Source organism: Miniopterus schreibersii, assembly GCF_964146895.1.
Source record: "Miniopterus schreibersii genome assembly, chromosome: 3".
In the NCBI taxonomy this organism is placed as follows: Eukaryota; Metazoa; Chordata; class Mammalia; order Chiroptera; family Miniopteridae; genus Miniopterus; species Miniopterus schreibersii.
In genome coordinates this window covers 4,430,160-4,442,711 of record NC_138103.1, presented here as the reverse complement: position 1 = coordinate 4,442,711, position 12,552 = coordinate 4,430,160, and the positions used below count along the sequence as shown (strand labels likewise).

The 12,552-nt window shown below is 36.0% G+C and overlaps 1 protein-coding gene across 1 annotated transcript in view; it reads left to right on the top strand.

Annotated features, from left to right (window-relative positions):
- LOC308554459 (phospholipid-transporting ATPase ABCA3-like) overlaps positions 1-11,957 on the top strand; it is a 244,167-nt gene extending 232,210 nt beyond the window's left edge. Inside the window, exons 25-29 of the mRNA XM_081131699.1 lie at positions 8,800-8,987; positions 9,455-9,625; positions 10,013-10,203; positions 11,362-11,435; positions 11,809-11,957. Of these exons, the coding sequence (XP_080987825.1) occupies positions 8,800-8,987; positions 9,455-9,625; positions 10,013-10,203; positions 11,362-11,435; positions 11,809-11,946 (762 nt within the window). The 3' untranslated portion in view covers positions 11,947-11,957. The remainder of the gene's footprint in view (positions 1-8,799; positions 8,988-9,454; positions 9,626-10,012; positions 10,204-11,361; positions 11,436-11,808) is intronic.
- Positions 11,958-12,552: the final 595 nt, after the last annotated feature.

Below are 12,552 nucleotides of genomic sequence, written 5' to 3'. Positions count from 1 at the left end.
TATGAATGTGTGCTTTTGTGGTGATTTCTCAAGTTTATGTCATGTCCTTTAGATACAATTTGTATGCAAGGCTCAGAAAATAAAAGTTTTATTTCTCAATAACTCCAAGTCAAAGGATGAAAGAAAAACGAAACATTTGTTCAAAGGGATATAGCCAAATTTTTATGCAAACTAGAAAAATTTGGAATCTCATCCAGGTAAAAAGTAAAACTTTAAAGACAATTAACTGAACTAGAGTCTCATGTCTACAACTGTGTGTTATAGATTCTCTGGGAACAAAATTTCCCTCCCTAAAAATAACCCTCATTTTTCTCGGAGAGTCAAATTAAGACTATTTACTGTATAAGTCTAGTTTCAATAAATTTGGCTGAATTATTTGCATAAATACAAGAGTAGTAATTTATTATATAGGCAATTTTAAATCTGCTTGGGTGAAATTTCATAAAGAATCTCCAGGTAGAACTTTAATTAGTGCCTCAGGGCTAAGAAGCCAAGCCATATAGTTGCCAGACTTTGCATATAGGTTTGGGTGAATTCCTCATGTTCAGGGCCCCCAAACCGCCTCCCAGGAAAGCAACCTTTGTTCCATACCTGGAGAAACTGTTGTGAACTATATAAGCAAGGTACCAGGCTGTACCCCTGAGGGGCTTGTATCGGCTACTGAAGTCAATCTTAAATCCTTAAAACTTTCTGGTGACATTCAAGTCTATGCATATCTCTTTTAAACATAACATTACGGTCAAAGTCTTGGTGATAAAAACCAGTTTCCAATTGTGTCCTGTTATAAAGAGTACAGATTCTTATTGAATTTATGAAAATAACCACATTCCCAAGAAAATAATAATACTCATAGTCAGCCAGTGTAGCTGAGTGGTCGAGCATTGACCCATGCACCAAGAGATTGCCAGTTCAATCCCCTGTCAGGGCACATGCCCAGGTTTCAGGTTCGATCCCCAGTAGAGGTCATGCAGGAGGCAGCCGATCCATGTTTCTATCTCTCCCTCTCCCTTTCTCTCTAAAATCAATACAAAACATATTTTTAAAATAATAATAATTACTCATTAAAAGTTTCCAAATTCTGGAGGGATCGAGTAAGGAGAAAAATTTAAATGCTTCAATATTACCTACAAATGTATAAGTTTTCAAATTGCTCTGAGCAAAACAAGTTTTCTTATATTAAAAACCAAAATAAAAGATTTTTAAATCAGCAATATTTCAAACAAAAAGTAATAAAAATTATAGTCATTATTACTTTATTCTGTTTAATTCTTGTTTATCCTGATTATTTGCCAGTATTTCCATGAATCCAGTTATTTCTTAGATTCCTATAAATCTTCATCCAGTATGATGTGAAAATTTATTCTTGGAAATCCATAATTTAGAATAAGTTAGAATCCATTCCATGGATATTTAAGATGAAACAGTTGCAAAAGCATTAGAATAAAACAATGACCATCTGTAAATGACAACTTAAAATGGCATGGTTATAGATCTGATTATAATAAAATTTACAAAGAACTTTGCTTTCCTGTAACATAACATTCTAAGATAACAATTAGAATTACAATGAAAAGGTACCAGGACTTTGTAGACTCTTGGAGATTTTTATATAATCTTTAGAACATCCATTTTAGTAATATATAGGGTATCCCAAAAAATGTATACATACACTTAAAATAATTATAAAGGCAATGTTTATTAAAATACATTTTATTTTCAAAATTGAGCTATCAGCTATTAAAGTATGTATACATTTTGGGACACCCTGTATATATACAAATACAACATAATTATTTTTTATTTGACAAAGCTTCCCAGTAATTTTAGCATATCAAATAGGCTGAATTAGTTTAAAATTTCTCTTATGTAAGGAAAGAGAGAAACCAAGGAGGTAAAAGACCTGTACTTGGGAAACTACAAGGCATTGAAGAAAGAAATCAAAGAAGATACAAATAAATGGAAGCATATACCATGTTCATGGATAGGAAGAATTAACATCAGTAAAATGTATATACTACCCAAATGCAATCTGTAAGTTGTATGCAATCCCTGTCAAAATACCAATGGTATATTTCACAGAACTAGAACAAATAACCCAAAATTTTATATGGAAACACAGAACAAGTGGAATAGCCTCAGAAATATTGATAAAGAAGAACAAAGTTGGGAGTATCACACTGCTTGACATAAATTACAAGGCCATAGTAATCAAAACAGCTTGTTACTGACACATAAAAACATATCAATCAATGGAACAGAGAGCCCAGAATAAACACACATCTGTATGGTCAATTAATATTTAACGAAAGAGGCAAGAACATACAATGGGGTAAATACAGTCTCTTCAATAAATTATGCTGGGGAAATTGGACAGATACATGCAAAAAAAAGAAAAAAGAAACTAGACCACCACCTTATACCATACCAAGAATAAACTCAAAATGGATAAAAGACTTAAATGTTTGACTTGAAACCATAAAACCCCTAAAAGAAAGCATAGGCAGTAAAATAATGGACATTTTTTTAATAAATTCCTAGAAACATACAACCTTCCTAAAGTAAATCAGAAAGAATCAGAGAATCTAAATAAACAGATTACAAATAGTAAAATTGAATCAGTAATCAAAAAACTCCTAACAAACAAAAGCCCTGGACCAGATGGCCTTACAGGTGAATTTTACCAAGCATTCAAAGAAGAACTAACATCTGTCCTTCTCAAACTATTCCAAAAAATTCAAGAGGAAGGAAGACTCCCAGGCTCATTTTAAAAGGCCAGCATTATCTTAATTCCAAGACCAGATAAAGACACAACAAAGAGAGAAAATTTATAGGCCAATAGCCCTGATGAACATAGATGCTAAAATCCTCAACAAAATATTAGCAAACTGAATGCAGCAATACATCAGTAAGATCAAACACCATAATCAAGTGGGATTTGTTCCGGGACGCAAGGTTGGTAGAATATCCATGAAACAATAAACATGATACACCACATAAACAAATTGAAGGATAAAAACCACATGATCATATCAATAGAGGCAGAAAAAGCATTTGATAAAATCAAGCACAAATTCATGATTTTAAAAAAAAACACAGCAAAGTGGGAATAGAGGGAACATACCTCAATGTGATAAAAGCCACATATGAGAAACCCACAGCCAACATTATACTCAATGGGCAAAAACTACAGGCATTTCCCTTAAGATCAGGAACAAGACAGGAATGTCCCCTTTCACCACTCTTATTCAACAAAGTACTGGAAGTCCTAGCCACACTGATCAGACAAGAAGAAGAAATAAAAGGCATCCAAATTGGAAAGGAAGAATTAAAACTGTCATTATTTGCAGATGACATTATACTATATATAGTGAACCCAAAATATTCCACCAGAAAACTACTAGAACTAATAAATTAATTCAGTAAAGTAGCAGGATAGAAAATAAATATCTATAAATCAGTTGCATTTCTATACACCAACAATGAACTATCAGAAAAGGAAACTAGAAACGAGTCCCATTCACAATTGCTTCTAAAAGAATAAAATACCTAGGAATAAATTTAACCAAAGATGTTAAAGACCTGTACTTGGAAAATTATAATACACTGAAGAAAGAAACTGAGGAAGACACAAGTAAGTGGAAGCATATACCGTGTTCATGAATAGGAAGAATTAACTTCACTAAAATGTCCATAGTACCCAAGGCAATCTACAGATTCAGTACAATCCCTATCAAGATACCAAAAAGTATTTCACAGAACTAGAACAAATGTTTCAACAATGTACATGGAACCACAAAAGATCTGAATGGCAACAGCAATTGTGAAAAAGGAGAACAAGGAGGAATCATGCTACCTAATATCAAACTGTACTACAAGGTATAGTAATCAATAGAGCATGGTACTGGCATAAAAACAGACATGTAGATCAATGGGACAGAATAGAGAGCCCAGAAATAAGTCCACACCTTTATAGTCAATTAATATTTGACAAAGGAGGCAAAAACATACAATAGGCTAACAATAGTCTATTCAGTAAATGATGTTGGGAAAATTGGACAGATACGTGCAAAAACTGAAACTAGACCACCTTCTTACACCTCACATAAGAATGGATTTCCATTTAACTCAAAATGGATTAAAGACTTAAATGTTAGACTCAAAACCATAAAAAATTCTAGAAGAAAGCATAGGTCATAAAACCTCAACATTTTTCATAGCAGTATTTTTTCTGATATATCTCATCAGGCAAGAGAAACAAAATAAAAAATGGGACTACACCAAACTAAAGAGTTTTTACACAGCAAAGGAAACCGTCAACAAAATGAAAAGACATACTGAATGAGAGAACATATTATCCAATGATACATCTGATAAGGGGTTAATATCCAAAACTTATAAAGAACTTATAAAACTCAACTCCAAAAAGACAAAGAATCCAATTTAAAAATGGGCAAAAGACCTGAATAGAAACTTCTCTGAAGAGGACATATAGATGGCCAAGAGACATGGGAAAAGATGTTCAATGTCACTAATCATCAGAGAAATGCAAATTAAAAACACAATGAGATATCACTTCAACCTGTCAAAATGGCTATCATCAGTGAATCAACAAACAAGTGTTGGCAAGGATGTGGAGAAAAGGGAACCCTTGTGCACCGGTGGTGGGAATGCAGACTGGTGCAGCCACTGTGGAAAACAGTATGGAGTTACCTCAAAAAATTAAAAATGGAACTGCCTTATGACCCAGTGATTCCACTTCTGGAAATTTATCCAAAGAAACACAAAACACTAATTCAAAAGAATATATGTACCCCTATGTCCATTGCAGCATTATTTACAATAGCCAAGATTTGGAAACAGCCCAAATGACCATCAATAGATGAGTGGGTAAAAAAAAGCTGTGGTACATTTACGTGATGGAGCACCACTTTGTCATAAAAAGGAAGAAAATTTTATCCTTTGTGACAGTATGGGTGGACCTGGAGAACATTATGCTAAGTGAAATAAGCCAGTCAGAGAAAGACAAGTATCATATGATTTTACTCATGTAGAATTTAATGAACAAACTGAACTACCAAGCAGAATACAGACAGAGAGCAGGCAGACAGCTCTGTTGGGGGAGGGAGGTGTGGAGGGATTGAGCAAAAAAGAAAAAAGAGAGATAACTCATGGACATGGATAACAGTGTGGTTATTGGTCTGGGGAGGGGGTGAAAGGGAATGGGTGGAGGTGGAAGAGGGCATAGGGGGGTAAATTGTGATGGAAAATAAATGTTTTTAAATCTCAGACATTTTTCATAGTAATATATTTTCTAGTATATCTCCTAGAACAAGGGAAACAAAAGAAAAAATAAACAAATGGGACTACATCAAACTAAAAAGTTTTGCACATCAAAGGAAACAATAAAAAAATGAAGAGCCCCAGCTAGGTGCTGCAGTTGGTTGGCACATCATCTGTACACCAAAAAGTTGCAGGTTTGCCCAGACAGTGTGGCTCAGTGGTTGAGCATCGATCCATGAACCAAGAGGTCATTGGTTTGATTCCTGGTCAGGGCACATGCCTGGGTTATAGGCTTGATCTCCAGTAGAGTGGGTTCAGGAGGCAGCCAATCCATGTTTCTATCTCTCCCCCTCGCTTTGTTTACCTCTAAAAATCAATAAAAACATATATTTTTAAAAAAGGTTGTGGGTTCAATTCCTGGTAGGGGTACATACCTAGGTTGTGGGTTAGATCCCCAGATTGGGCTCATACGGAAGGCAACCGATCAGTTATAAGAATGCTCAGTGAACTTAAGGGAAGAGTAGATGAACTTAGTGAAAACTTCAACAAAGAGGAAACATAAAGAACCAGTCAGAAATAAAGAATACATTAAATGAAATAAAGAATATATTACAAGGAATCAAGAGTGGAGTAGATGAAGCAGAGGATCAGATCAGATATTTGGTAGATAAGGAAGTTGAATCAGAGAACACCCAACCAGAACAGTAAAAATAAATAAATAAATAAATAAATAAATAAATAAATAAATAAATAATAAATAAATAAATAAATAAATAAATAAATAAATAGTGTAAGGAGATTCTGGGACAACTTCAAGTGCCCCAATATCTGCATCATGCGGTTGCTGGAAGGAGAAGAGAGAGAGCAAGAAACTGAAAATCTATTTGAAAAAATAGTGACAGAAAACTTCCCTAATCTAGTGAAGGAAATAGATTTACAAGTACAGGAAGCTCAGAGAGTCCCAAACAAGATGAACCCAAAGAGGCCCACACCAAGACAGGTCATAATTAAAATGCCAAAGGTTAAAGACAAAGACAGACTTTTAAAAGCAACGAGAGAAAAGCAGTTAGTTACCTTAAAGGGAGCTCCCATAAGACTGTCAGCTGATTATTCAACAGAAACTTTGCAGGCCAGAAGAGAGTAGCAAGAAATATTCAAAGGGATAAAGAGTAAGACCTACAACCAAGATTACTCTACCCAGCCCTGGCCAATTAAACACATGACTCAGAAAAAAAGTGAATGGAAGGAAAGCATATAAAAGTATAAGAGTAGACAAATGCATAGATTAACAAGTAAAATTATAAAGCCAGCTAACCAACAACTATGTCAAAATAACTAGAGATTTGTAAAATTACAGAAATGGATAAACCTATTTTTTAAAAGGAGAGAATAGAAATACATTGAAAAGAATTGATAAGAAATACAAAGTACTTGATTCAGTTCCATGCAGATAAAATTAAAATATTTAATGGAACTGATAATATTCTGGCTTACATACAGATTATTAAAACTGACAGGGTGGGACCGGGTGGAGGGGGGCAATGTGAGGGAAGCAGGGACATCTATAATACCATCAACAATAAAGGTTTTTTTTAAAGAAAAAATCTGAAGAAAAAAAAACCACAGGAAGAGTGTTTAGAAATTAGCCTTGGGGCCCAGCTGGCATTGCTTAGTGGTTGAGCTTTGACCTATGATCCAGGAGAGCGAGGTTCGATTCCTGGTCAGGGCACATGCCCAGGTTTCAGGCTCCATCCCCAGCAGGGGGCATGCAGGAGGCAGCCAATCAATGACTCATCACTGAGGTTTCTCTCTCTCCTTTCCTTTCTCTGAAATCAATAAAAATATTTTTTTAAAAAAATAGGAAAGAAATTAGATAGGCAATAAGAACTATAAATGGTCACTTCAGAGGGGAAAAAATGCCTCAGAAGAAATAGACAACTGAAACAATCACAATTTCCACAAAAACAACAGAAAAAGTTGTCAAAGATTCACTCTTCAATGAAATAAAAGAAGATAAAGCACCAGTCCCAGATGGTTCCACAGGAACTATTCTATAACCTTTTTTATAAACCTCACCCGAAGCACCTTCACCTGGGGATGGAAACCTCAGCCTAGGTTTCCATCCCCAGGTGAGGTGCCCTGACAAGGAATCAAACCTGCAACCTTTTTTTTTTTTTTTTTTTTTGGTGTACAGGATGATGCTCCAACCAACTGAGCCACTGACCAGGGCTATTCTATAAGCTTTTTAAAGAGCAGATTTTTAAAAATGATATTTAAGTGTTCAGATCATAAAAAACTTTCACACACAAAAATTAAGAAAACTGAACAAGGTAAAATTAAATACATTTTAAAAATAAAGTCCAGAGATAAGCGAGATTATACAGTATTTGTCTTTCTCTAACTTATTTCACTTAGCATATTGCCCTCAACGTCCATTCATGCTGTCACAAATGGCAAGATTTCCTTCATGTTATGGCTGAGTCACATTCCATTGTATAGGTATATTGTGTTTTCTTTATCCACTCATTTATAGATGGACACAGGTTATTTCCATGTCTTGGCTATTATAAATAATGCTGCTATGAACATGGGGTACAAATATATTTTTGAGTTCATGTTTTTGTTTCCATTGCATATATACCCAGAAGCAGAATTGCTTGATCATATGGTAGTCCTGTTTTTCTCTGTTTATCTTTTGCAGAACCTCCATACTGTTTTTCATAGTGGCTGCACCAATTTACAATCCAACCAACAGTGCACAAGTGTTCCCGTTTCTCCACATCTTCACCAATATTATGTTAACTCTTGTCTTTTTTATGATAGCCATTCTAACAGGTGTGAGGTGGTATCTCATGGTTTTGATTTGCATTTCCCTGATTAGTGATGTTGAGTACCTTTCTGTGTACCTGTTGGCCATCTGTATATTGTTCAGATCCTTTGCCCATTTTTCAGTCAGATTGTTTGGGGATGAGGTTGCTATTGAGTTGTATGAGTTCTTTATAGATTTTAAATATTAACTTCTTATCAGATATACGATTTGAAAAACTTTTTAGTCTGATGTAGTCCAATTTGTTTATTTTTGTATCCTTAACATATATTAAGATATACATAATATGTATCTTACAATTGTTATCTGCGGGAGGGTTAGCCTGATAGAAGTTACTTGGCCAGTGTTGGAAGTGAAATTCTATACATTATCTTAATTGACTTAATAAAATGGCTTTTCCCAATGATATCTGCATAGGCAACTTTCTCTAACAAAAATTTGTGTACAATAGATACGTGTTGAAAGTTTCAGTTAGGAATATTAGGATTACATTTTACTACAGTAAATTGCAGCCACAAATATTCTTTAGACTAGAAAAGAAATAATCCTTGTTGGGAGCTCTATGGGTATCAGCTTCTTAACAGCATGGGCTAGAAAACTTTAGGTTTTTTAATCTCATCTATGTGAACTGTATGCTCAATGGAATAGTTGACTTGGATCTGTTTGTTTATGATTACACTATCTTGATTCAGGTTAGGTCAAGAATTGGCTATTGTACTCAGTCTGACCCTGTGATTAACCACATGACGGGTCAGGAATTGCTGATCATGTACGCCAGGCTGCATGGGGTCCCTGAGCCAAAGATCAACAAGTATGTAGAAATCTTTTTGCATTCAATGCACCTGGAAACCTATGCTGACAAGTTTGTCCACACATACAGGTGAGATATTATGATGTTGCAATTATTCTGCCTACCTGTGTTTCTACTGTTTAGAATGAATGCCTGCTAACGCAAACTGATCCCTCTGTCACAGAGGCAGTGACTGCAAAAGAGCCTCATGTCCTGTCAGGGTTCAGATGTCAGAAGTAAGGTAGACCGCACTTGTATGAAGTTAACCTTTTGCAGACATAAGCTATAGCCTTTGCATTTAAGAAAGAACATCTTCATCCCTCTCTCCCTGTGGTTGTTTATCTCCCCAAAACAAAAATATTACAGCAATAATGATGCTGAAATAAATGACCAAAAAAAGTCATTTCAGTGAAAATGAGTTGATATATACACCTGGATTTCAGCCTGCTGCTTTGTGATTCATATCAAATCAGCATTCTGGATACATGAGCTGATTCTGTCCTATGAATTACTTCTGTACCCTTACCTTTTTTCTCTCTCTTTTCTTCCTAATAAAGTGGAGAAGACAAACGTAAATTGAATACTGTTATAGCCCTAATGGGAAAGCCCTCAGTTGTCTTCCTGGATGAGCCATCTGCTGGCTTGGAGTCAGTAGCCAAGCGCCGGTTCTGGGACACAGTGACATGGATGTGTAAAACTGGCAAGGCTATTATCATAACTTCACACAGGTATGACCATCGGGAGGTCTGGTTGAGAGTTAGAAGAGTACAGGAGGGAATTCGTTGGAGCCAGGAATATAGTCAGTTAAGAATGTGAGCTACATACATAAGAGGTGCTGTGGGTAGAGGTTAATTCTTGGCTAAGCCAAGAATCCTAAATTGAGTTCTAAAATCCAGAATTAATAGAAGAAGGGAACTATTTCTATCATGGATTTAGGAATCAACTGCATTCAATTTTAAAATCTTCTCTTCCCAAATATGGTCTTAGTGGCGATTTTCTGTAATGCCTACCTTTCCTACTGCAAATATTACCTCATAGTCTGTGCTCTGCTTTGAAATACTGAATTTACCCTCTGAAAAAGAGAGTCTTCAGCCAAATCTTCTTTGTGCCCCTAGCATGAAAGAATGTGAGACCTTCTGTACCAGGCTGGCCATCATGGTAAATGGGAGGTTCAAGTGCCTCGGCAGCCCCCAGCACCTCAAGAGCAAGTTCAGTGACATATACACCCTGACGGTGAAGATTAGGATGGATAAGAGTGAAAATAAACTGAAGGAGTTCAAAGAATTCATTGCAACAACCTTCCCAGGTAATATGGGTAGGGCTGGCCTTGTGACAGCTGTGTTAAGTCATGTGTGTAATAAAGATAAATGAAGTATAGCTGTACACAGCAGAACGAGTGAAAGGAGGCATAAAAGCAGTGCATGCGGTGTGACGACATTTACATGAAGTGCAAAGACGGCAAAACCAAACATAGTATTTAGGGTTCCATATTTAGGTAATAAAATTATAAAAAATATCAAATAAATGCTTACCATAAAAATGGAGATAGTTTCTTTACAGGGGAGGAAATGAACCTTGGTAGTGGCACATAGGTGACCTATAGAACTTTAGGTGTCGGTGCCATGTTTGTGAACTTTATTATAATTCGCTGCACTGTACATTTATGTTCCATATACTTTTTATACGTCTGATATATTTCACAATTTTAAACTTTTTTAAAATTTTACTTAAAGAGGCTATGTAGGGACTCATTACCAAAAAAAATATATACCACCTACTGTTATTGACATATAGCTTATTTATTTTAAATATTTTAACCCCAATTAATTTCATTTGCAATAATCCCCAACTGTGTGATAATAAATATAAATGCACCCTATCAATTAGGAATGGCTACAATATCACTACCATATTTTTTTAAAAGCTGTAATAGCTCACTGCTCCAGTGAATGCCTTCACATCTATGTTTTATATACATGAGTTTTATCTTTCCTAGAATGAAGGTTGCCTCCTCATGAGAAGAGTATAGAGATCCTAACACACACACACACACACACACACACAACTGGAAAAAGAAATCACCCCCCAGTTTTTGAGTATATTTTCAGGACAATGTTTAGAAACAGTTCTATAGAACATTAGGATTCATATACGTCAGGTGTGGCAAAGTGAGCTTGTGAGCTATCAATTTTTCAGTCCAAAAGTGATTATTCCAGCTCTGCAATTTTTACAAACTACAGGCAATAAGGCCATATTTCATCACATTGATGTAAAGCTATTGAAATACTTAATACTTAACATATGCTAAAAAGAAAGGGATTTGGGATTGTCATCTTTTGTATTAATTGCATGTAATATCTCTTCTATTGGTGTGGACGATTGGAATGGGAATTAGTTGGGAATGTTGTAAAACTCTATTGAATCTGGGGCCCTCTCTGTTACTCACCTGTCAGATCTTTCTTAGGTAACGTCATAAACCAGGAGTATCGAGGAATTATTTACTACCACATTCCCAGAGAGGAAATTTGCTGGGGAAAGGTGATTATCAAAATCATACCAATATTAACATTATGTGTTAATAGAGGAGCAACAGGAAGCATTGGGTTTCAGGCACGTGCAATGGGAGCCTGACATTGTTACAGGAGGAGACTATTTAACTTACTTTTCAGTGTCCCCTGTCGTTGGACTGAGACTTCTGACCCTATATTACGTTATTCCATACCTATCGAGAGAGTAGGCAGGAGAACTGCCTCCTCTTCTCTCTGTTTTCCAACCATCTTTCCTTCCTACTTTCTAACTTCCCCTTCTATCTATTTTCATCCATAAGCATAAACCTGGCAGGAGTTGGGTGAGGAAAAGGTTCGTCTGGGGACATTGCAATGATAACACCACCATTTTTTTTCTGTTAAAGGTGTTTAATATTTTGGAGGAAGCTAAAGTGCTATTCAATTTAGAAGACTATTCCATCAGTCAGATAACACTGGAACAAGTCTTCCTGGCCATTGCTAATGCTGATAAGTTGGAAAGTGAACAAGAAATAAAGCTATGAAATTCAGTTCTAACCAGTGACCTTTATGTCGTCCTTAAACTGCTGCCTGCAACTGACTGCACAGAAGCACCTCTCTCCTTGCCTTTCTCTCTTCCTCTTCCTTTTGTCCCTCTTCCTCTTACCTTCCCTTCCCTCTCCCCCTTCTCCCACTCTCTCACTCCCCCTTTCTCTCTGTATGTGTGTAAACAAATTGAACACCCCAAAAAGAAGGCTTGCAGTCTTCCAAGGTGAAGACACGTGACCTGTTGTCAAGAACTGAACTGTGAGGGGCCAGAGATCTTACCCTACTTGCAAGTTATCAAATTAGCTGACCACAGTTTCGTGAACACTGGCAGAAGATGCTGGAATCCTGAGTCAGACTCGGGATTTTATTACTCACATAAACAGCAGTAGTCAGAGATCCTATCTGTGCCAGTTCTCCAATCACTAATTTTCACAAGGCAACACAAAGAAAGCCAAGTAATGCCTGTATATTCAGTGGGTTGTGTTATAAGAGAGAAGCCATGAGTTTATAGAACCTAAATCTTTTATAATGGGCCATAGGTAAACCTATCCAAGCTTTGCTCTGGAAAGAAACATTTTGACTATTCTGAACAAAAAAATATT